At 41.7% G+C, this 25,347-nt stretch overlaps 2 protein-coding genes across 2 annotated transcripts in view; one reads left to right on the forward strand and one right to left on the reverse strand.

Annotated features, from left to right (window-relative positions):
* C23H10orf67 (chromosome 23 C10orf67 homolog) overlaps positions 1-15,101 on the reverse strand; it is a 161,246-nt gene extending 146,145 nt beyond the window's left edge. Inside the window, exon 1 of the mRNA XM_043882788.1 lies at positions 14,883-15,101. Within this exon, the coding sequence (XP_043738723.1) occupies positions 14,883-15,101 (219 nt within the window). The remainder of the gene's footprint in view (positions 1-14,882) is intronic.
* Positions 15,102-15,246: 145 nt separating this feature from the next.
* OTUD1 (OTU deubiquitinase 1) lies at positions 15,247-18,327 on the forward strand. Its single transcript, XM_043884427.1, has one exon. The coding sequence runs from the start codon at positions 15,633-15,635 to the stop codon at positions 17,079-17,081; it is 1,449 nt and encodes a 482-aa protein (XP_043740362.1). The 5' UTR covers positions 15,247-15,632; the 3' UTR covers positions 17,082-18,327.
* Positions 18,328-25,347: the final 7,020 nt, after the last annotated feature.

The raw sequence follows: 25,347 nt of genomic DNA on the forward strand, positions 1-25,347 counted from the left end.
AGCTGTACATGTTCCTATTCCTATTTTTAGTACGAATAGGAAGAGCCACCTAAAAATGGCAAGATGGTAGGCATCTGATCAAGGTGCAGGAAGAACGTGCTCAGAGAACACTACGCTTGAAAACAATCAGTAAATTTAACATCCTTCAAATAGTTTTATGTTCCAAAGAAAATGAGTCAGAACCTCAAAACAGAGCATAAGCAAAGCCCAACTTTTTTTTTTAAGTGTAACATTCATCATGATGGAGATAGATTGCACTCAACATCAGAGGAAATGTAGCTTTGGTACTTCACTAAATAAGGACATAAAATTGTCAGAATGAACTCCAATTTTCAAATATTTATCGAGCTCTTAGGATACACAAGAACATCAAGAGCAAAAATAACATTCTCTGTTAGTAAGGACCTTGTCGAAGTGTACGTCAGGAGATGAGACAGTGGAAGAAGTTGTGAAGCAAGTGTGTCTCAGGTCTCAGCCACTTGGGGCTGGGTGATCTCCAACAAGTTAGTGTATTAGTTAGAATACTGCTTTAACTGCTTTAATAGAGATCAAAATAACAGTGGCTTGAATAAAATACATTACCTTGTTTTTCTCTTACTTAAAAGCCCAAGCTGGTAGGCAGCTTCATGTGGTCATTGGAAGAGTCAGGATTTGCCATGCCATAAGGTGTGGATTTACTTGCATTGTAGAAGCTGACTCAACATTGCATCTGTGCTTCTGCCTGCTGGGAATGGGGGGAATGCAGGGCAGTGTAAGGTTTTCCTTTAAAAGGCTAGATCTACCAGGTACACACATCAATTCTAGTCACATTCCATTGGCCCTTACAGAATCATTTGGCCATACTTAGCTGCAAGGGAAGCTGAGAACTGTAGTTTTTGGTTGGCTAGTCATATACTCACCTAGACTATGGAGGTTCTAGTATTAAAAGGAGAAAGAGGGAGTTCCCTGGTGGTCCAGTGGTTAGGACTTGGTGCTTTTACTACTGTGGGCCTGGGTTCAATGTCTGGGCAGGGAACTATGATCCCATAAGCCACGTGGCACAGTCAAAAATAAAAATAAAAGGAGAAAGAAAAACTGGATATTGGGGAACAATTAGCAGACCCTGCCACCTTTAATCTGAGCTTCAGTTTCACCTTTGTGAAATACAGACAACTGTATGGAATGATCAGTGTATAGAAAACACCTAGCCCAGCGCCTTGTGCGTGCTCAGCAGTAACCCCAAGTTCTAAGCCTGTGAGTGTTTGACGTTGCAGCCTAGGTCCAATCCTGGTTTCATGTGAGGATGGGAGAATGTATCCAGGCTTCTAGCTAGGAAGGAAATGTCAGAAAAGAGTGTTTAGGGACTTCCTTGGTGGTCCAGTGGTTAAGAATCTGTGCTTCCACTGCAGGGATTAGGGAAACCAAGATCTTGGTTTTTGGTCAAGGAACTAGGATCCTGCATTTGTTATTGTTGTTCAGTCACCAAGTCATATCCAACTCTTTGCAACCCCATGGACTGCAGCGTGCCAGGTCCCACATGCCATGCACCAAAAGAAAAAAAAAAAGAATGTTTTTGAAAAAGATGCTGGGCAGTGACAAATATGACAAATGCTGTCTATACTGTATGTGTGCTGTAGCTCATTTGACTTATGCACAATTATGACTATTAGCTTACTCAGCAATTTTGATTTTAAACAGGTGTGCTCTTTTTACTTTAAGTTGAATTACAGTTGATGCACAATATTATATAACTTTCAGCTGTTCAATATAGTGATTCACAATTTTTAAACATTACACTCCATTTATAGTTAGAAAATATTGGCTCTATTCCCCATGTTGTACAATATATTCTTGTAGCTTATTTTGTTCACAACAGTTTGTACCTCTTTATCCAAATAAGGTGTGCTCTTAACAAAACTGTGGAGTTGACAATGCGTTTAACTTTCCACTTAACCTCTTAGCATCATTTATTTCAATCACAGACTCTTTCTGCTTATTTTCCTGTATTTCATCCAAGAAACTTAGACTTACCCAATCATTGTGTGTGTGTGTGTGTGTGTGTGTGTAACTTTTGCTGGGTTGATAGAAGAAGGAACTCTCTTGAGGCCTCCAATTCTGTTATGTATTTGGTTGCTCACATTTCTAATCCAACCCAGGTATTCTTACTCAAGCATTTGTATTGAAATGTTCAAAGAAATTGTGTTTTTGGGGGAAGGCTAGGATCTTACATAATCCAGACACCCCATTTATGCTCTTTAACTTTTTTTTTAAAGTTGTTTTCAGATAATTTCCTATGGCATAAAGTCATATAATTTTAAGATCAAAAGGAATCCCAGAGATCATTAAACCCTCACTTTATAGAAGAAATAATGAAGGGCCAGAAAGAGGTAATGATTTGCTCCAAGTCATTTAGGTGTGAAGTTGAGAGTAGAATCCAGCGCTTCCAATTCTAGCTTCTATTAGTAAATAGTAAGACACCTACACCAAGTATCAGAGATCCTAGGTTTTTATGGATATAACAGAGGAATGAGGGCTGTGGGAGACAATAGGAAAGCAATGAAAATAACTATTTTTCTCTTCAGTCAGAGTTGATAGCTGACCACACATGCTATTTTGTCTAGGATACTTCTGATTTACCCCAAATGTCTGGAATAATTATTAAGAGGAATCCCTTTCTCTCTCAAAAGTGTACTGGTTCAGAACATAAATTATAGGTTAGCTTACTGAATGAAATATTTCTTTGTTCTTCAATGATTCCATTTGCTCAGTAAATGTGCTGATGTAAAAGAGTTGGCTTAAACTGTAATACAATGGTTAATCAGAGTAAATCTAAAGCAGTAATGCAGCAGTTTTCAAATTACAAGTCACAGCCATTGGTGGGCCATGAAATGAATTTTGGGTTACAATCCTTTAAAAGGAGGAATAGAACAGTACATAAAATAGAGTGCATATACTTAGTAAAGGTAAGTGGGTTTTTTTTTTGTTTGTTTTGTTTTTTGGTTTGTTTTTGTGGGGAGGGCAACTGCACCACGTGGGAAAAAAGGATTCTTATATTTCCCCTAACAGGGACTGAACCTTGGCCCAGCAGTGAAAGTGCTGAATCCTAACCACAGCACTGCTAGGGAATTCCTGTCAAGCTATTTTTCAAAACTTGCTTTGGTTATACATACATACAGTAGTGTCCTGCTTCTCAATGTAAAATCTATTTCTTGTTGTAGTAAAAAAAAAAAAGTGGGAAAGCCACTACTTAGAGAAATCTAGGACTTAAAATGCTCTACAAAAGAAGATATAAGCTCATAGAAGTTCACTTTGCAGTCTTTGCAAAGCTACTTTGCCGTCAGCTACTAGATGAATTGGCTGTATCAACAAGGTGACTAAAACTGACACACTTTGAGACGCAGTGAAGAATAAATATTAAAGTTTTCACTGCAATTGCAGAGTCAGAAGAAGCAATAATCACCTTAAAGTTCATATTCTTTAGTTGTCTTAGCTGTCTTCATATTCCAGGGTGTTATTAAGCAGCTAACAGAAAGCAAATCCACCTGTTGCAAAAACTATTTGGCACTTACAGAGAGCCTTTATCTGAGAATGCTATAAGATTTCTAAAAGACTCAAGGATAGCAGACATCAAAACGTTATTAGAGAAAAATGTAGAAGTGTATTTTTAATATGAAAGATATTTTGACATATCAGGTAAAAAAAAATAGTATACTTTTTTTTTTTTCCTAGTCATCATGCCATAGATAAGAGCATGGTGTTTATGGTATGATCCCATTTTTGTTGATAATTGTGTGTGTGTGTGTGTACTGTGTATCAGGATTTTTAGTCTTTGTACTATGGACGTTTTGGGCCAGATAATTATTTATTATGGGGGCTGTCCTATATTATAGAACATTTAGATGCATCCTTGGCATCTACCCACTAAATGCAAGTACCACCACACACATCCCTCCCCCAATGCATATACACTGGCCTTTCTAGCTGTGATAAGCAAAAATACCTGCAGACCTTGTCAAGTCTCCCCAGTTGAGAACCACTGATGCAGATATAATTGACTAATGAGTTGTCTCTTCAGTGGATAGATTTAGAAAAATTTTTTCTCTTTTGTTTGTTTAAAGATTCTAATTTTCTACAATGAGAATGTATTATTTTCAAGATTAAAACCCCATAAAACTGTATTTATATTGAAAAAAAAATTATTGGCTTCACAGCAGTTATTTTTATAACTTGGATGACTGAAATTCTTAAGCAGAAATATGTTCCTGGAAAATCAAGTAGGAAGCTCAAATGTACAAATGCTGAGGGAAACTATGAATTCTTTCATCTTGTTTCTATTCATTCATCCATTCATTCAATCAAAAATGTCTACTTATTAGCACCACTAATAACACCATAAGTGTACATATGGTATACAGAGAGCCTTTAGAAATGCAATAAGTGCTATTTTGTGTCTCATAGGAAATTGGAGTCACAAAGTGTACTTTGTTAATACAATAATTTCCAAAACAAATCAGATCCAATGATGTTCAAAACCTCCTTAGGTTGGTAAACCATCTCAAGAAGTACCTTCTAAAATATTTATAAGAAATTGTCCCTCACATAAAAGTGCAAATATAAGTGCAAAGATGCTCTCTGTGACACTGCAGGGAATTGCACTTTAAATTTTATACATTTGCCTCACTTTATTTTTTTCAACATACATATACAATGGAATACTACTCAGCCATAAAAAGAATGAAATAATGCCCTTTGTAGTGACATGGATGCAACTAGAGATTACCACACTAAGTGAAGTAAGCGAGAAAGAGAAAGACAAATGCCATATGATATCACTTATATGTAGAATCTAAATATGGCACAAATGAACCTATCCATTAAACAGAAACAGACTCACAGATGGAGAGAACAGATTGCCAAGGAGGAGGGTAGAGGAAAAAAGGACAGGGAATTCAGGATTACCAGATGTAAACGATGATACGTAGGATGGATAAACAACAAGGTCCTACTGTACAGCCCAGGGAACTGTATTCAATACCTTGTGATAAACCATAATGGAAAAGAACATTAAAAAAAGAATGTAATAAGTTCTGTCAGTCAGTTCAGTTGCTCAGTTGTGTACGACTCTTTGCGACCCCATGAATTGCAGCATGCGAGGCCTCCCTGTCCATCACCAACTCCTGGAGCCTACCCAAACTCGTGTCCATTGAGTCGGTGATGCCATCCAACCATCTCATCCTCTGTTGTCCCCTTCTCCTGCCCTCAATCTTTCCCAGCATCAGGGTCTTTTCAAATGAGTCAGCTCTTTGCATGAGGTGGCCAAAGTATTGGAGTTTCAGCTTCAACATCAGTCCTTCCAATTAATATTCAGGACTGATTTCCTTTAGGATGGACTGGTTGGATCTCCTTGCAGTCCAAGGGACTCTCAAGAGTCTTCTCCAACACAGTTCAAAAGCATCAATTCTTTGGCGCTCAGCTTTCTTTATAGTCCAACTCTTATATCCGTACATGACTACTGGAAAAACCAAAGCTTTGACTAGATGAACCTTTGTTGGCAAAGTAATGTCTCTGCTTTTTAATATGCTGTCTAGGTTGGTCATAACTTTCCTTCCAAGGAGTAAGCGTCTTTTAATTTCATGGCTGCAATCACCATCTGCAGTGATTTTGGAGCCTAAAAAAATAAAGTCAGCCACTGTTTCCCCATCTATTTGCCATGAGGTGATGGGACCGGATGCCACGATCTTAGTTTTCTGAATGTAATAAGTTAAAGCACAATAAAACTTGATTTTGAAGTAACTTCATTTCTACTCTCCATATTTTCCTTTTCTTAAGTCTTGGCAAAATAGTTACATAACAGCTGGGCATTTTTACAACTGACCTCTTAGTCATTAAGGGTGTGTCCCTCAGCCTGGCCTTGTACCCACATAGAGGGAGAGCAGTGTAAAAAGGTGCCTCCCTTCTCCCCATTCGTCTCCAGAGGGGTAAGCCATGCTATCATGTTCATTTGCTTACAGCTCTTTAACTACTGAGTAAACACTGAAGACTGGATATTCAAAATGTTGGCATACATCCAGCCTACTGAGTTGAAACAGAACCACCCTTGGCAACAGATTACTGCATACACTGCATTGTTATTTCACGTTGGTGTGTGTGTGGTGTCTTGTTTTCCCTACTTTATGTGAAGCCCTTTATAAGCAGGAGCTGTCTTAATCCATTGGGACTGCTCTAAAAAAAAAAAAAAAAAAACCCACAGACTGGGTAGCTTATAAACAACAGAAATTGATTTCTCGCGGTTTTGGAGGCTGGACGCCTGGGGGACCTTTTCTGGGTGGCAGGTATCTTGTTCTGTCCTCACAAGGTGAGAGGAGTTAGGGAATTCTGGAGCTTCTTTTATAAACACTTATCCCATTCCTGGGGGCTCTACCCACTTGATTTAAGCATTTTCCAAGCCCCCACTTTCTGATACCATCATCTGTGCAGGGATTCCCACGTGTGAATTCTGGAGGAACACAAACACTCAAACCATATCATGAGTCACAGGCTTTATTTCTCTTTCTACAACTAGCAGGCCTAGTTATTATTAGGAGATCAGATCATTATACTAGTTAAGACAACCAGAAGCAGGCAACAGAGCACGGAACAAACTGCTTTTGGTCTAACTGACCGTTCCCTAACATAATGCTACATCTGATGAAGGGAATTCAGGGAAACCTCAGGTTTTGGGCTTCTCCCCTTCATGCTGGAATGATTCAAAACTGTGTATACAAACTCATTATTCTGACCAAATGACATGATCTGAACCTCCATGAGAATGACAGCTCTTTCTTTCCTTTCTCTCACTAGTCCCCTGAATTCACAAGATGAAAAATGCCACTGCATGGGTAGAGAGTTGAACCATATTCTAATCACCAAGCAAACTGTGGGCTATTTATTAAAATGACCTGCACATTTTCCAAGCCTAAATTTAGGAGTCAATGATTATATATACTTGCCAGCTTTCGCTCCATTCTTAGTCCTAACTTTTTCTCCTTCAAAAAGCAAAAGCCTCTGATTACCTGATCTAATTATCATATATTGATTTATATTTCCTGGAGTTATAAGATTTTTAGATAATAGGATTTTCAGCGACTAATAAATAGTTCAGAAGAGCCATAAAGTTTCAATAGTTGAGATGAACTTTCACTTTTGCCTAGAAATTTCACTTCCAGGCTGACATGTCAACAGTGGGAAATGTGCTAAAGAAAATATTGTGTTGTTTGCATGAAGTTGCGTCCTTTATTTATTTATTTGCTAACTTTAAATAGCATGAATATATATCAGCCCACACAATACTTCCCAAGATGCTTGTCTTTTACTGCTTATGTTCCATTTTTTACTTGACAATATTCAGAAAATATTTAGTGAGAGCCTGCTGTACCTCAGGCAGTTTTCAGAATCTTTTCCACAACATACTATACATTTTATGTTTGACTGGTCCTATATATGGTTAAGGGCTTCTCAGAAAGCACTAGTGGTAAAGAACATGCCTGCCAATGCAGAAGACATGAGAGATATGGCCTCGACCCCTCGGTCGGAAAGATCCCCTGGAGGAGGGTATAGCAACCCTCTCCAGTATTCCCGCCTGGAGAATCCCACGGACAGAGGAGCCTGGCAGACTACAGTCCGTAGAGTCACAAAGAGTCAGACACAACTGAAGCGACTCAGCATGCATATGTGTGGTTAAACTGGGGCATATTCCTATATGCTTTATGCAATATTAATGTTCATTGAGTATTTAATGAACAGAATGGAAAATTATTTTTTATGTAATAATGATGACATAAAAAGCTTAAAAATCAAATTATAAATTCAAGTAGTGTTTCACTAGCCCAGCTCATCAAATATCCCTTTCACTTGGTCATAAATGATTTGGTTTCAGTAACTTTTAACTCCTTACATCATATAACAACTACCCTTAAGTGCTAGAATACTGTGCATTTGCATAGTACTTAATGAAAAATCATTAAGATACATAAAATGTCCATGATTTATGAAATAATGTAACAAAGTAAGTGTTGTTGCTGCTGAGACATTTATAAAATCTTTTTATATCAAGCATTTAGCACAGTACCTAGCTCATAGTAGGTTTGTTTTTTATTTTTTAAACAGCTTCACTTAGATGTAATTTACATGCCCTAAAATTGATCTTTTAAAAATGTTGTTTAGTGGTTTCTAGTGCACACAGAGTTGTGCAATCGCCACCGTAATCTAACTTTAAACATTTTCATCACTCCAAAAAGAAATCTGTTCCTACTGGAAGTGATTCCCTATTGCCCCTTCTCCCTAGTCTCTGGCAACTAATCTACTTTCTGTCTCTATAGATTTACCTATTTTGGACATTTCATTGTTGTTGTTCAGTTGCTCAGTCGTGTCCAACTCTTTGTGACCCCATGAACTGCAGCATGCCAGGCTTCCCTGTCCTTCACCAACTCCTGGAGCTTGCTCAAACTCATGTGCATCAAGGCGGTAATGCCATACCACCATCTTATCCTGTCGTCCCCTTCTGCTCCTACCTTCGATCTTTCCCAGTATCAGGGTCTTTTCTAATGAGTAAACTCTTTGCATCGGGTGGTCAAAGTATTGGAGATTCAGCTTCAGCATCAATCCTTTCAATGAATATTTATGATTGACTGGTTTGATCTTCTTTCAGTCCAAGGCACTCTCAAGAGACTTCTCCAACACCACAGTTCAAAAGCATTAATTCTTCAGTGCTCAGTCTTCTTTATGGTCCAACTCTCACATCGTATGTGACTACTGGAAAAACCATAGCTTTGACTAGATAGACCTTTGTCAGCAAATGTCTCTGCTTTTTAATATGCTGTCTAGGTTGGTCAGAGCTTTTCTTCCAAGGAGCAAACGCCTTTTAATTTCATGGCTGCAGCCACCATCTGCAGTGATTCTGCTGTTGCTGCTGCTGCTAAGTCGCTTCAGTCATGTCTGACTCTGTGCGACCCCATAGACGGCAGCCCACCAGGCTCCCCCGTCCCTGGGATTCTCCAGGCAAGAACACTGGAGTGGGTTGCCATTTATTCTGGAGCCCAGGAAAAGAATGTATGTCACTGTTTCCATTGTTTCCCCATCTATTTGCCATGAGACCTGGGTTCAGTCTTTGGGTTGGGAAGATCTCCTAGAGAAGGAAATGGCTACCCATTCCAGTATTCCTGCCTGGAAAATGCCATGGACAGAGGAGCCTGGTTGGCTGCAGTCCATGGGTTGGCAAAGAGTTGGGCATGACCGAGTGAATAACACTTCACTTCACTTCACATTTGCCATGAAGTGATGGGACTGAATGCCATGATCTTTGTCTTTTGAATATTGAGTTTTAAGCCAGTTTTTTCACTCTCCTCTTTCACTTTCATCAAGAGGCTCTTTAGTTCCTCTTTGCTTTCTGCCATAAGGGTGGTGTTGTATGCATATCTGAGGTTATTGGTATTTCTCCCAGAAATCTTGATTCTAGTTTGTGCTTCATCCAGACTGGCATTTCGCATTATGTACTCTGCATGTAAGTTAAATAATCAGGTGACAAATTACAGCCTTGAAGTACTCCTCTCCCAATTTTGAACCAGTCCGTTGTTCCATGTCTGGTTCTAACTGTTCCTTCTTGACCTGCATACAGGTTTCTCAGGAGGCAGGTAAAGTGGTCTGAAATTCCCATCTCTCTAAGAATTTCCCACAGTTCATTGTGATCCACACAGTCAAAGGCTTTAGTGCAGTCAATGAAGCAGAAGTAGATGTTTTTCTGGAATTTTCTTGCTTTTTCTATGATCCAACAGATGTTGGTGATTTGACCTCTGGTTCCTCTGCCTTTTCTAAATCCAGCTTGAACATCTGGAAGTTCTCAGGTCATGTACTGTTGAAGCCCAGCTTGGAGAATTTCAAGTACTACTTTACTAGCTTGTGAGATGAGTGCAATTGTGCAGTAGTTTGAACATTCTTTGGCATTCTTTTTGGGGATTAGAATGAAAACTGACCTTTTCCAGTCTGTGGCCACTGCTGAGTTTTCCAAATTTGCTGGGATACTGAGTGCAGCATTTTAACAGCATCATCTTATAGGTTTAGCTCAGCTGGAATTCCATCACCTCCAGTAGCTTTGTTCGTAATGATGCTTCCTAAGGCCCACTTGACTTCAAATTCTAGCATGTCTGGCTCTAGGTGAGGGATCACATCATCATGATTATCCAGGTCATTAAGATCTTTTTTGTATAGTTCTTCTGTGGGTATTTCATACAAAAGGAATTATAAAATACGTGGCCTTTTGTGTCTGGTTTCTTTCATTTACGATAATGTTTTCAAGGTTCACCCATGTTGCATCATGGATCAGTACTTCATTCTTTTTATGGCTGTATAATATTTCATTGTGTGGATATATCTATTCATTAGATGATGGAAACTGGGTTGTTTCCACTATTTGGCCATTATGAATGATGTTACTATGAACATTGACATATATGTTTTTGTGTGGGCATAACATTTTTTTATTTCTCGTGGTTATATACCCAACAGTGTAATTATAAGATCATATGGCATATGGTAACTCTATGTGTAACCTTCTGAGGAATTGCCAAGTTGTTTTTCAAAATGTTTTTAAAGTTATATTTTAAAATTCTATAAGCAGGACTTGCCTGGCAGTCCAGTGGTTAAGACTCCCTGCTTCCAAAGCAGAGGGCATGGGTCTAATAACCTGATCAGGGAACTAAGATCCCACATGTGGCGTGGCCGAAAAGAAAAAAGTTCTACAAACAATGGATAGGATTCTAATTTCTCCACATTTTTCCCCAATGCTTGCTATTGTCTGTCTTTTTTTATTACAGCTGTCTTAGTGGGTATGTGATAGACTTCGCTGTGGGTTTTGATTTGCATTTCCTTGATGACTAATGATATTGAGTATATTTTCATACGTTATAGGCTGCTTGTATATCTTCTTTGGAGAAATATCTATACAGATTGTGTGTCCATTTAAAAGTTGGGTTGTCTTTCTACTGTTGAATTACATAAGACTTTTTAATACATTCTTTATGTATTTCAAAGTCCCTTATCAGATATATGACTTGTAAATATGATTTCCCATTCTTCAGTTTGTTTTTTCACTTTCTCTATGGTGTCCTTTGAAGCACAAAGTTTTTAGTTTTGATGAAGTTCAACTTACCATTTTCTTCTTTGGCTGTTTGTTTTTGGTGTCACAAGTAAGAAACCATTGCTTAATCCACGGTCACTGAGATTTCTGCCTCAAATGTCTTCTGAGAATTTGATAGTTGTAGCTTCTACTTTTGATCTGCTCTAAGTTAACTTTTGTTTATGTTTAGGGGCCCAGCTTCATTCTTTCGTATGTAGATAGCCAGCTGTCCTGGCACCATTTGTTGAAAAAACTATTCTTTCTCCCATTGAATTGTCTTGGCACCCAGTCAAAGATAACTGATCATATATATATGGCCTTATTAAGGGGTTCCCAGGTGGCACTATTAGTAAAAAAAAACCCCGCCTGCCAATGAAGGAGATGTAAGAGACGCGCGTTCAGTCCCTGGGTTGGGAAGATCCCCTGGAGGAGGAAATGGCAACCCACTCCAGTAGTCTTGCCTAGAGAATCCCATGGACAGAGGAACCTGGCGAGCTACAGCCCACAGGGTCACAAAGAGTCGGACATGATTGAAGCGACTTAGCATGCACACGCACGCACATGACCTTACCTCTGCAGTCTCAGTTCTAGTTCACCGATCTATATGTTTATCTTTATGCCAGTACCACATGGTTTTGATGACTGTAGCTTGGTGATAAGTTTTGGAATTGGGAAGAATGAGTCCTCCAACTTTGTTCTTTTTGAAGTGGATTTTTCATATTAGGTTTGTAAAGAAATTATGGTTTAATGAATGATAAATGGACGAATGTTTGCATGTTTAAAAGTTTTAATTTGGAGGGAGGGGAAGAGGTTGGGAATTTTTTGTCTTTAAAGCAATCGGCTACGAGATGGGGGTATTTAAGGGTATATATTTTTTTAAAAAAACATGCTGGGATTGGGTCCTATTTGTGAAAGATGTCTTTGGGGGTTAGGTTTCTGTGGCCTGTGCCGCAGGACAGAATCTGTGTCTGAAATCCGTGTAATTGGCACCATGCTGGGAGCAGAGCTGGTGCTCAATAAATATTCATCGATTAAATGCCTTGTCCTTTTGGTTTTGTTTTAACCTATTGATTGTCTTGTTGCTAACTTTTGAAGGACAGTTGCTGAAATTTCCTGCTTTTCTATAGCTCAATAACTATGCAATTTTGGTTTATACTTCAGCCAGTCTTATGCACAGCACCAAAATATGCTCGACAGATGATTTTTCCAGAAGACAATCATTAGGAATTCTTTTCAGATGGCACATCAAGGAACTGAATTTGTACACCGCCCCCCCACCTCCCAACACACACACTTTCCTACCCTAATCTCTTTGCTGTCACTGGCAAGGTCTTTCCTTTTCTTATACTCCAGGGGCAGAAACAATCCCATTTCCAAGGCTGGCAATCATCCCTGCTTTGAGTTTCCTGAAGTACCATCTCTTCCAGCAAGATTTTCCAGACCTAGACAGAGTGGCCACTGGTTCTTACAGTGAATATGCAGTGTGGTATAGTCTACCATGGGCTTCCCATGTGACTCAACGGGTAAAGAATCCACCTGCAATGCAGGCGATGCAGGCAGATGTGGGCTCAATTGCCAAGTTGGGAAGATCCCAGAGGAGAGGATGGCAACCCACTCTAGTATTCTTGCCTGGAGAATCCCATGGACAGAGGAGCCTGGTGGGCTACAGTCCATAGGGTCACAAAGAGTCGAACACTATTGAAGCAACTTAGTACGCATGCATGCACAGCCAAGTGAGTCTACACTGGTGCTTACATCCACCTAGTAAGTACTTCATTATATTGTCTATCATCTCCACACAAACTAAAAAAACACACACAAAAAAAGATGCTTCACATACATTGATGGTTTGAATCTTCACACCTCTGTTGCTAATTTGCTCCTGTTAAAAAAAAAAAAAAAGGCCCCAAATGGGCCCCACTACAACAAACCAAGACTTAATTGCAGTTTCAGTGTTCTGCTGAAATGTAATCTTAATCATATATGGGAAAGAATCTGAAAAAAATTCAGTTCATATATAACTGAGTCACTTCACTCTACACCTGAAACTAGCACAACATTGTAAATCAGCCATACTACACTATAAAATAAATACATTTTATAAATAAAGGAAGTAGCTATGAACATTTTAAAAAAACATAATCATAATCAACTGGTTTGGAATGATCTGATTAGTACCAATGAGGTCACCTGTCATATAGGTCACCTCCATTTCCCAGAGGAAGAAGCAGGAGTCTGTGTGATAAAACCCTGACAGGACCCTCCTGACCCCCCAAAGCCCTGACCTAAAAATAATTCATTATCCTTTTTTTTGCTAAGAACTTCTTTACTCCACCCTTCTTCCTATTTAAAAAAAAAACAACAATAATAACAACTTTGCACTTTCTCCAACAGGTGTAAGTACCCTTCTAGCTGCTGGATGGGACATTGCTTGATGGAATAAGTCTGAATTGCTTAATAAAATCAATCAGATCATCAAATTTACTCAATTGAATTTTTTTTTGACATTCCTAATTTGGTACATCGGACCTAGCCTGTCCTCTGAGTACCTAGCCTTATTTTTTCCCCCTGTATTTACTCCAGTCTGTTCAAAACATATTCTTGCTTTAGGATTTACATTTTAAAAAAAAAGCTTCCTTAACTCCCCCCACGCCCCTTTTTTGCTAGCTTTGCTAGGCACACTGGCTACTCAGTAAATATGATTTGGGGGATTATTTTATTGTTAATTGTTTTGTATTCTGTTTCAGAATGCCAGCTACTCAAAGGCTAAAGGTAGAATAACAAATAATCCCCAAATCAGCGATGAAATTTAAGTAATTTCCTTTTTCTAGTTAGCCAGTGGGGTCTACAAACTTCCAATGGGGTGTCACCAGAAGCTGAAAAGACGGTTAGACTTTTATGTGGTTGTTTTTCCTTCCAGTTGACCTACCTAACAGGTTCAAGTGACCTGGGCAAAGGCAGCTGAGATCCTGTCAGTCACACCCACGACGGCAAATTGAAGCTCTGGCTGGGGGTCAGGAGACCAGGATCGTAATTCTGCCTTTTCCACTGTTTTGGGAACTCCTCTTCCATTAATTAACTCATCCAATAAATATTAATTAGTTCCATCTATGTGCCAGGCTCTGTGCTGGGTTTGTAACTATAACAGCCATCAAGACCAAGTAAGTCTTTCCATTCACGGAACCTACGACTCACAAAAGAGTATGTGGAGTGGGAAGGCTTATACCATAACATAAGCTATTTCCTCATCACCGAAACAGTGAGACAGCTTCTTAGGTTCACTGAACATTTAGGGTCTGTCAGTTTCGCATGTGATCAAAGCTGAGAACATAGCAAGAACTGCCCATGCTATACAGTCAGTATACAAGTTGATCATGAGTATTATAGCTTTCCTTTACAAACAGGGACATCTAACACAATAGGGTAGAACTATGTTCAACATTCTACTCAATTTCAACATTCTCGCAATGCATCACGACCCTCTTTACCGCTGACCTACGGTGAACAGCTGCACCTATTTTCAAAAGGCCCGGTTAGGTATTTGGTATTTCACCCAAGGCTTGTATTTGCATGTCAACACGGGTTAGGACTGCAGAAAAGTTGGTTTCGGTTTAGCAGGGCGGCAAGGTGCTGGGGAGAAAGGGAGGCGTCACCCTACTACGTTAACAATATAATCTCAGGGATGAGTGAAAAAGATAGCAGTGGTGCAACGACCATGCAGAGGCCATGCAGGTTTTAGGGGAGCTGTCTCTACGCAGAACTCGGAAGCTTCGTTTGAAACGCATTTCAGCATTCTGGTCCGCCCCAAACTGCCCCGAACCCGCCAAGATCCACTGCTGAAGCTCAGAAAAGCGCGGCGCCTAAGAACTAACGCTGAGGTGGGGCCGGGGCCCCAGCTACCGCTGCACAGGCCTCCGCGCCTCTGCGCTCTCCCGCCCGCGCGCCCGTCGCCCGCGCTGCGGGCCACGCCCATTACGTCACCGAACGGGGCGGGGCGAGCCGGAGGGGGTGGGGCGAGCCCCGGCGGTTGAATGGGACGCCGCGAAGAGCCGCACATTCCAGCGAGGGCACGTGACGCGGTAGCGCTGCCTGAGGTAAACAACCGCGGCCCCGCCTCCTGGCCCGTCCGCGCTCCCTGCAGTGCTGCTAGCCGGCGGGACGCGCTCCAGCAGGGCGGGCGGCTACCTCAGAGAGTCTTCAGCAGCCGCCGCGGGCCGGAGCAGCGGCGGCGGGCGCACGCGTCCCGGGTCTGCGGGCCGCTTGCGCCGGCAGGGGTCGAGCGCGCGTCCCTTCCCCGCCCCCACCGCGCGCTGTGGCGCAGCAGGAATTTGGCGGGGACCCGGGCGCTATTTGCAGCTCCTGACGCGCCGGCGGCCCTTCGGTCATTTCTATTCTCAGGGCACTGGGTCACCGCGCTCGGCCGGCCCCCTCCCCCGGGCCCGGAGGGTGTGTCCCCTCACCGGGGCTCGGCGCGCCTATAAGGGGCCGAGCGGCGGGCAGGGACATGCAGCTCTACAGCAGCGTCTGCACCCACTACCCAGCCGGGGGCCCGGGTCCCACGGCCGCAACCGCTGCTCCGCCTGCCGCCGCCACCGCCGCCTCTTTCAAGGTCTCTCTGCAGCCCCCGGGACCCGCCGGCGGCGCCCCGGAGCCCGAAACCGGTGAGTGCCAGCCGGCCGCGGCCGCCGAGCCCCGCGAAGCCGCCGCCGCTCCCGCCGCCAAGATGCCCGCCTTCTCCTCCTGCTTCGAGATGGTGTCCGGGGCCGCCGCCCCCGCCTCAGCCGCCGCCGCCGCCGGGCCGCCCGGCGGGTCCTGCAAGCCGCCGCTGCCGCCGCACTACACGTCCACGGCGCAGATCACCGTGCGGGCCCTGGGCGCCGACCGGCTCCTGCTGCGCGGCCCCGAGCCCGGCGCCGCGGCGCCCGCCGCCCCGCGCAGCCGCTGCCTCCTGCTGGCCCCGGCACCAGGCGCTCCGGTCCCGCCGCGGCGGGGCTCCTCGGCCTGGCTTCTGGAGGAGCTGCTGAGGCCCGACGGCCCGGAGCCTGCCGGTCTGGACGCGACCCGCGAGGGGCCCGACAGAAACTTCCGACTGAGCGAGCACCGCCAGGCCCTGGCCGCCGCCAAGCACCGCGGCCCCGCGCCGCCCCCGGGGAGCCCGGAGCCTGGCCCCGGCCCGTGGGCCGAGGAGCGCCCGGCGGAGAGGAACCTCCGCGGCTGGGACAGAGCCGGCGACCGCGGCGACGGTCCAGGTGCCGAAGAGCTGGGGCGGCCCGACACGGAGGCCGAGGCGGCCCCGGCCCGGAGCGGCGAGGCAGCCCCCGCCCGGAGCGGCGAGGCGGTGATCGTGTCCAGGTCGGATCCTAGGGACGAGAAGCTGGCCCTGTACCTGGCGGAGGTGGAGAGGCAGGACAAGTACCTGCGGCAGAGGAACAAGTACCGATTTCACATCATTCCCGACGGCAACTGCCTCTACCGGGCGGTCAGCAAGGCGGTGTACGGGGACCAGAGCCTGCACCGGGAGCTACGGGAACAGACCGTGCACTACATCGCCGACCACCTCGACCACTTTAGCCCCTTGATTGAGGGCGACGTGGGGGAGTTTATCATCGCTGCTGCCCAGGACGGCGCGTGGGCCGGGTACCCTGAACTGCTGGCCATGGGGCAGATGCTGAATGTGAATATTCATCTGACTACTGGAGGGAGGCTGGAGAGCCCCACGGTGTCTACCATGATTCACTATTTGGGCCCGGAGGATTCCCTAAGGCCTAGCATTTGGCTCAGCTGGCTCAGTAACGGACATTATGACGCGGTGTTTGATCACTCGTATCCGAACCCGGAGTATGACACTTGGTGCAGGCAGACTCAAGTGCAGAGAAAACGCGATGAAGAACTCGCCAAGTCCATGGCCATATCCCTGTCCAAAATGTATATTGAGCAAAATGCATGCTCTTGAAGTGTCTGAGACCCTCGCCCTGGGAAAATTGCATACCTAATTTGTGTTTGGAGAGTTATATGAACTTTAATCAGGGTAATTGCACTTTTAAACTTTCTAGTAGATTTACTGTAGGTGTAATGCCTTAATCATTTTTTTGAATGTTTTCTCCTCAGAGCTGAAGGTTGCTGGGCACCTAAATGATGTTTCATGGTAGCTTTGGGTGATTCTACTGCTATTTATGATTTGCTGTATAAAGTTGGCACTACTTAATTTGCAAGCTGATTTCTCAGTGTAAATTTGTTCATTCCTGGTAATCTATTTTCTATAAAAACGTATTTTTGCACAACATTTTTAACTATTGGTGTACCTTCATCTAGGATGTGTTTCATTTTGACAAACAGCTTTCCGGCATAAATCCAGAGAAATGCTTTATATGAAGTTTATTATTTTGAGCAGAGTTTGTGATTTAGTATTTTATGTTGTTGGATTTGAATTTTAGAGTTCTTAGATAATTATTTCAAATGGCTATTGATTCTTTCATGTTACCAGATAATTGACCCATTCCGTTTTGATGACAGATTAGTTGTTTGGAAAATCATTATTTTTCTAGAAATGGTCAACCTTTTAAAGAGAAAATACTTAAGGGAAGGTTGTGGGAAGATTTTTTTTTTTTTTTAAGAATAGTACCAGCTCTTACTTGAATGAAAGTCTGATATTTGCTGATGGCAGAGTGATTATTCTGTACTCCGGTTGATGTTTAGATTGTCTGGTGCTTTCAGTTGTTTTTATTTATATTTGTCTTTTTGTTGAAAAGAATTTTTTAACATGATAGAAATCTTTATGACAAGATAAGCCTCCTGCTTCATATATAGTTTCTTGGATTCAACTGAGAGATTTGAAAATTAATGGCATAAATGCCTCCAAGCAACCCTGACAATTATTTTATAGCAGGAGAATACTGTCTTAATAGTCTACTCCTTTTAAATTCTTTCATAAGGCAAAATGGGATTGCCCTGTATTATGTACAGTACAAATGTCTGTATACAGAGCTTGTATGGTTTGCTGGGTCAAACAATGTTTTCAACCTAAAATCTATCTCATTTCCACTTTACTTTTAGTGGTATTTATTAAGTAATGCAGTTTGTACTTTTTTATTTTGTAACATTTTGTGATTTTTTTTGTACAATACTGTATTTGTACAATAGAGCAATTCTCAGCTGATGGAATGAGTGAATAAAATGCGTAATTTTACTTTTACGGTGTCTTTTTGCCTGAAGTAACTTTCATTTATTTTTTTATTTGGCTACACCAGGCGGCATTCAGGGTCTTAGTTCCCTGACCATGGATCAAATCCATGTGCCCTGCATTGGGAGCACGGAGTCTTAAGCATTGGACCGCCAGGGAATTCCCAGATTTAAATGTTTTAGAGTAACCAAAGAAATGCCCCTTTATGCAGTCTGGCCTCTTGAGATTAAAGGACTCCCTTAATTTTAAGATGTGTTATCAGATTTAGTTGAGAGGTTGCAGGATCAACCCGACTAGTTTGAATTTCTTACTTTTCAGTTGATGTTATGCTTATAGACAGTTGACTTTGAGTTCATCGCTTAACCATGGAAGGATGGTCAAGGACCAACGGAAGGATGCCATTGGCTATCAAGGGAAGGCAATTTGTCAAAGGTTTAAGTGTTACCTAACCTTGAATCTCTGGTTTTTTGTTAGTTTGCTTCATAGCTTCACTAATTACATTACATGGGAAGAAAGAAATTCCTTGTTTGAATTACACAGCTAAATGTGTTTTTCCCCCTTTTCTCCACTTTATTTAGAGGTGGATAAAGTTTGGGGTGCTTGAAGTTTACACAGGAAATGAATAGACTTAAGTATAAGTCCTAAAAGTCTTTCTGTAAGCTCATTACAGTTTTGAGGAAACCATTTCCTTCCAGTGTTGTTCTGTTTCATTTTCAAATTGGGATCCCAAGTCCTGGATTTAGATTCCCAAGGAGGGTGATACCTTTCATTAAATGGATTCTAAGATTGTATTCCATGGCAGCATGTTATTTTGGTTGTCTTGTCTGAAAGATTTATGTCTTTCTCATCCTCTTTCTTGGAGAAGGAAATGGCAACTCACTCCAGCGTTCTTGCCTGGAGAATCCCAGGGATGGGGGAGCCTGGTGGGCTGCCGTCTGTGGGGTCGCAGAGATTCGGACACGACTGAAGCGACTTAGCACCAGCAGCAGCATCCTTTTTCTATGGTTTTTTGTGCTGTTGTTTGAAAGAAATGTAGTATTTGTCACTCCTTTATGCTTCATGTTTGTTCTTTCCTGCCATCCCACTTTTATATGTTAGCAGTTAACAATCCTGGATCACCAAGGACTTGAGCAGTGGAAGAGATGGAAATGTGGTTGGCTAGTTTCCTTTTAGCCAACATTTATTAAACAGTTCATTCCTTCAGTTACTCAGATAGCAGCTAAGGGGCTCAAAACCATATATGAAAAAAAAAAAAAACACCATATATGAAGGAATGATGTGTTCAGTTGATGCTGTGAGCTAAAGTTTCTTGAGAGCTTACTACCCTGTAAAATATGATGGGGGAGTATAGATTCTATAAAGAAATCTAATTGTGTTTTCAGGTAAAGTAGTATGAAAATCATACTGTTACCTTGAAAATTGTATTAAAGTGGTACATAGATAAAAACTATGATACAAATAACTATTAGTGTGATTTTTGTTTTATTGTCTCATTTAAAATGACATGTCAAGATTTTGATGAAAATCTAAAATTAATTCAATCCTCTAGTTCATTTTCTTTCTTTAAAATTATTTATTTTTGGCTGCGTTAGGTCTTTGCTCTGGTGCATGGGCTTCTCATTGTGGTGCATGGGCTTGTTGGAGAGCCACAGGCTCTAGGATGAGGGTGCAGTAGTTGTGGTACATGGGCTTAGTTGCCCTGAGGCCTATGGGATCTTCTCAGACCAGGGGTTGAACCTGTGTCTCCTGTATTACAAGGCAGATTCTTAACCACTGGAACACCAGGGAAGTCCCTTTTATTCATTTTCCACTCACATTTTTTTCTCTGAGGTAAAATAGACTCATGTTAGCATATTTAATTGGACTGAGAAGTAAACCGCTATTGATAAGTGGCACAAAGGCATTCGAATGTGATTCTTCAATTAACGTTTTTCTAAACTTGTAGTCCATATGCTTTATATAGTAACGTATTCAGGAGCACAGAGCCTTTACCCAGAAACCACATTTTATAGAGAAGAGGAAATGCCTTAGGAGCCTTTGCACATCAGAATTGGTTAGTTTCAGCTTGGGTAAATATAGTCTTAGGTTGCAATCTTTTGTTTATAATTTTTGAACTGAGAAAGGATCTTGAGATAATCGCACTACTTTATGTGTTTTTCCTCTTTCCCAAAGAGATGAGAAAGTTTAAACTTAAAATTTTAGTTTGGTGTTCAGTGTGCTGATATGAAGGAAAAGCATCGAAAATAAAAATAGATTTTAGACCTTTGGACATTGGATAATTTCGTATGTAGGAAAATGTAGTGGAATAATTGAAGAGTTGTTCAGTGGCTCAGTCGTGTCCAACTCTGCGACTCCATGGACTGCAGCAAGTCAGGCCTCCCTGTCCCTTACCATCTCCTGGAGCTTGCTCAAACTCATGTCCACTGAGTTGGTAATGCCATCCAACTATTTTGTTCTCTGTTGTCCCCTTCTCCTCCTGCCTTCAATCTTTCCCAGCATCCAGGTCTTTTCTAGTGAGTCAGTTCTTTGAATCAGGTGGCCAAAGTGTTGGAACTTCACCTTTAGCATCAGTCCTTCCAGTGAATATTCAGGACTGATTTCTGGTAGGATTGACTGGTTTGATCTTGCATTCCAATGGACTCTCAAAGTCTTCTCCAACACCACAGTTCAAAACACTCTCAATTCAAGAGTATATCCTTCAAATGTGTATCATGTTCAAATTTATTTGTCACGTGAAATTAGTAAGTCCAGGCTTTATTTATTTATTTTGACATCCCTAGAGTGTCTATAACTGTCTCAAAGAGTCACCAAGAAACTGGATGGCATTTAATTCAGTTTCATTCCCCAAATGTACACAATGCCATAGACATGGGTTCTCTAGTCCCCTGGCTTCCAAGCTGGTACCTAGCAGAATCAGTGAATATTTGTTGAATGAAGGAACAAATGGAAGGGAAATAGAGTTTTGGAATTTAGTTGGTGGATGTGAAATTAAGTAAAAAATGATTTGACTCTAAAATTACTGGGAATTATCACTGACAATTCTGAACATCTTAACCTGAAGTAGTTTTATAAAAAGGGTATTAAAGTATTGAATTCTATAATGGAAAAAAATAGTTTTTTGAAACCAAAATTTAGAATTTATTGATTTTTCTCTTTGTGTCATCTTCCAAATGTCTTGAGACCAAGCTCAGAAAGATTATTTAAAAGGAGAACTTCACTAAAGTGATTTTAAAGGTTTTGCCATGTCCAAAGGGAGTTGCTCTGACTTGCTTTGGGGTAACACCCATCCCAAGTCTAGTCTACAGCAATTCCTAGTTTTGCTGTTTTCTTTCTATGACCTAGTTGGAAGGTGGGAATGGTGGAACAGATTTCAAACATGCTCTCTAGGATTGTTGTGTTCAGTAGTCCTAGCTGCATGCTTTATGCCATTGGTGTAGAGCCTGGGCGAGTAGCATGCATCAGATCAAAACAGATGTATAGGGGGAAAAACCAGTGTATTTCTTCCTGCTGTAAATTAGGTCAGTGACCATTATTCTGTGAGTCAAGTTCAGAGAGTTCACTGTCATCAGATTACTCATAGTAAAACATTATCTAGCCTTCTTTCTCACAAGTGAAATTTTTAAATAATTGAATAGTTCATTTACGTCTAAAGTATAAAACAGAACAACTGCCTTTTTTTTTTTTTACTGTACCTAGTGGCATGCAGGGTCTTAGTTCCCCGACCAGGGGTCAAAACAGAGTCCCCTTCAGTGGAAGCACAGTCTTAACCACTAGACTGCCAGAAGTCCCCAGAACAACTGCTTTTTATAAAACTCTTTAAGAGGTAACCTATGGTACACTTCTTAGCCTTTGTAGAATAACAGTACAGTTTAATCTTCCCTTAATGGCTTGGGGGAGGAGGGTCTCCTGATGGCAAGGGTCTCTGGCCTTGAAACCTTGGTGGATTGCTAATGTGTGATAGTCTCTTTGTACTTTAAAGGATCTCAGAGTGCTGGGACTTTTATTCATGTTTTGTACTTTCCTGTCTCCTCCCTAACTTTCTGATTGTTCCTCTCACTACTCTCTCCAGCCCTAATTCTCCATTATAATTTCCCATGTTGAGTTAGAGACACCATCAAGCATGTTTGTCAGAATTGATTCTTAGATAATACGAAATGGGTTTCTCATTCAGCACCAGGATGCTCTGCTATGAGTAATGTGCTTAAACTTTAGTTTTTAGTCAACCAGAGAGCTTTTTTTTATCTTTGTCTTCCTTTTCACATTCTTTGATGGTATCTTGGAAATGCTGAATTTGCTTGATTAAGGGACTTCTGAATGTGTGCAGTGGCACATTAAATCAAAACAAAACAACGTGTATTAGTTATCCAAAGCCTCAAAATTGGAGTTGATGTCATTGCCTGGTTAATATTTTGCTCCCACTTTGCTATGTGCAGTCCTTCATAGCATGTACCTGCCATTGTCTTCCTTTTGTTTGTGAAATTTTATTGATAGTGTTTATGTTTCCTACTGGTGTTTTTCCTTAATATATCAATGTTTTAACTTTTTAAGTAGATCTTTTTAATTATTGTGATTCTTTTTTCTTCTTCCAGTTTTATTGAATTATAATTGGCATACGGCACTGTATAAGTTTTAAGGTGTACAACATAATGATTTGACGTACATATATCATGAAATGATTACCACAGCAAGTTTAATAAACATCCATTATTTAATAGATACAGAATTAAAGAAATTTTTAAAAAAATAGCTTTTTTCCCCCTGAGATGAGAACTCTTAGGATATGTTCTTTTAGCATCTTTCACATGTAACATATAATAATGCTAATTATATTTATCATGCTGTACTGTACATTCCTGGGGCTTCCCAGGTGACTCAATAGAAAAGAATCTGCCTGCTAATGCAGGAGACATGGGTTTGATCCCAGGGTCAGGAAGATCCCCTGGAGGAGGGCATGGCAACCCACTCCAGTATTCTTGCCTGAGAAATGGACAGAGGAGCCTGGTAGGCTCCATGGGGTGGCAAAGAGTCGGACATGACTTGGCGACTGTAATACTCAATTATAACTGGAAGTTTGTTCCCTTTGCCTTCATCCAATTCCTCCCCACCGTGCTCCTCTGACCTCTGGTAATCACAAATCTGATCACTTTTTCTGTGAATTTGTTTTTGAAATACAATTGACCTATAATGCTATATTGGTTACTGGTGCACAACATAGTGATTTAATATTTCTATACCTTTCAAAATGATCACCACAGTAAGTCTTGTTACCATGCTGTGCACTTTTAAAATTTATTATTTATGTAGTTTTGGCTGCACTGGGTCTTCATTGCTGCATGTGGGCTTTCTCTAGTTGTGGCAGTGGGGGCTACTCTTTAGTTATGGTGCTCTGGCTTCTCATTGGAGTAGCTTCTCTCCTTTCAGAGCTTGGGCTGTAGGGACTGCAGGCTTTAGTAGCTGCTGCCCACAGTTAGTTGCCCTGCAGCATGTGGGGTCTTCCGAGTTCAGTACAGTTTAATCACTCAGTTGTGTCTGACTCTTTGCAACCCCATGGACTGCAGCACACCAGGCCTCCCTGTCTATCACCAACTCCCGGAGTCCACCCAAACCCATGTCCATTGAGTCGGTCATGCCATCCAACCATCTCATCCTCTGTCATCCCCTTCTCCTCCTGCCTTCAATCTTTCCCAGCATCAGGGTCTTTTCAAATGAGTCAGCTCTTCATATCAGGTGGCCAAAGTATTGGAGTTTCAGCTTCAACATCAGTCCTTCCAATGAACACTCAGGACTGATCTCCTTTAGGTTGTATGGGTTGGATCTCCTTGCAGTCCAAGGGACTCTCAAGAGTCTTCCATACCACAGTTCAATAGCATCAATTCTTCAGTGCTCAGCTTTCTTTATAATCCAACTCTCACATCCATACATGACTACTCGATAAACTGTAGCCTGGACTAGACGGACCTTTGTTGGCAAAGTAATGTCTCTGCTTTTTAAAATGCTGTTTAGGTTGGTCATAACTTTCCTTCCAAGGAATAAGCGTCTTTTAATTTTGTGGCTGCAGTCACCATCCACAGTGATTTTGGAGCCTAAAAAAATAAAGTCAGCTACTGTTTCCCCATCTATTTGCCATGAAGTGATGGGACCAGGTGCCATGATCTTAGTTTTCTGAATGTTGAGTTTTAAGCCAACTTTTTCACTCTCCTCTTTCACTTTCATCAAGAGGCTCTTTAGTTGCTTCTTTGCTTTCTGCCATAAGGGTGGTGTCATCTGCATATCTGAGGTTATTGATATTTCTCCCAGCAATCTTGATTCCAGCTTGTGCTTCTTCCAACCCAGCGTTTCTCATGATGTACTCTGCCATATAAGTTAAATAAGCAAGGTGACAATATATGGCCTTGATGTACTCCTTTTCCTATTTGGGACCAGTCTGTTGTTTCATGTCTAACTGTTGTTTCATGTTGTTTCATGTCTAACTGTTGCTTCCTGACCTATATACAGATTTCTCAAGAGTCAGGTCAGGTGGTCTGGTATTCCCATCTCTTTCAGAATTTTTCACAGTTTATTGTGCTCCACACAGTCAAAGGCTCTGGCATAGTCATAGTCAGCATTGACTGGCATAGTCAATAAGTCTAGATGTTTTTCTGGAACTCTCTTGCTTTTTCAATGATCCAGCAGATGTTGGGAATTTGATCTCTGGTTCCTCTGCCTTTTCTAAAACGAGCTTGAACATCTGGAAGTTCATAGTTCATGTATTGCTGAAGCCTGGCTTGGAGAATTTTGAGCATTACTTTACTAGCCTGTGAGATGAGTGTAATTGTGAGGTAGTTTGAGCATTCTTTGGCATTGCCTTTCTTAGGATTGGAATGAAAACTGACCTTTTCTGGTCTTGTGGCCACTGCTGGTCTTCCCAGGCCAGGGATCAATCCTGTGTCCCCTGCATTGGTAGGTAGATTCTTAACCACCGGACTACCAGGGAGGTCCCCATGCTGTGCATTTTTGTATTTAGTCTACCAAGATATGCTAATGATAAAGTAATTAAAAT

Source organism: Cervus elaphus, chromosome 23, assembly GCF_910594005.1.
Source record: "Cervus elaphus chromosome 23, mCerEla1.1, whole genome shotgun sequence".
Lineage (NCBI taxonomy): Eukaryota > Metazoa > Chordata > Mammalia > Artiodactyla > Cervidae > Cervus > Cervus elaphus.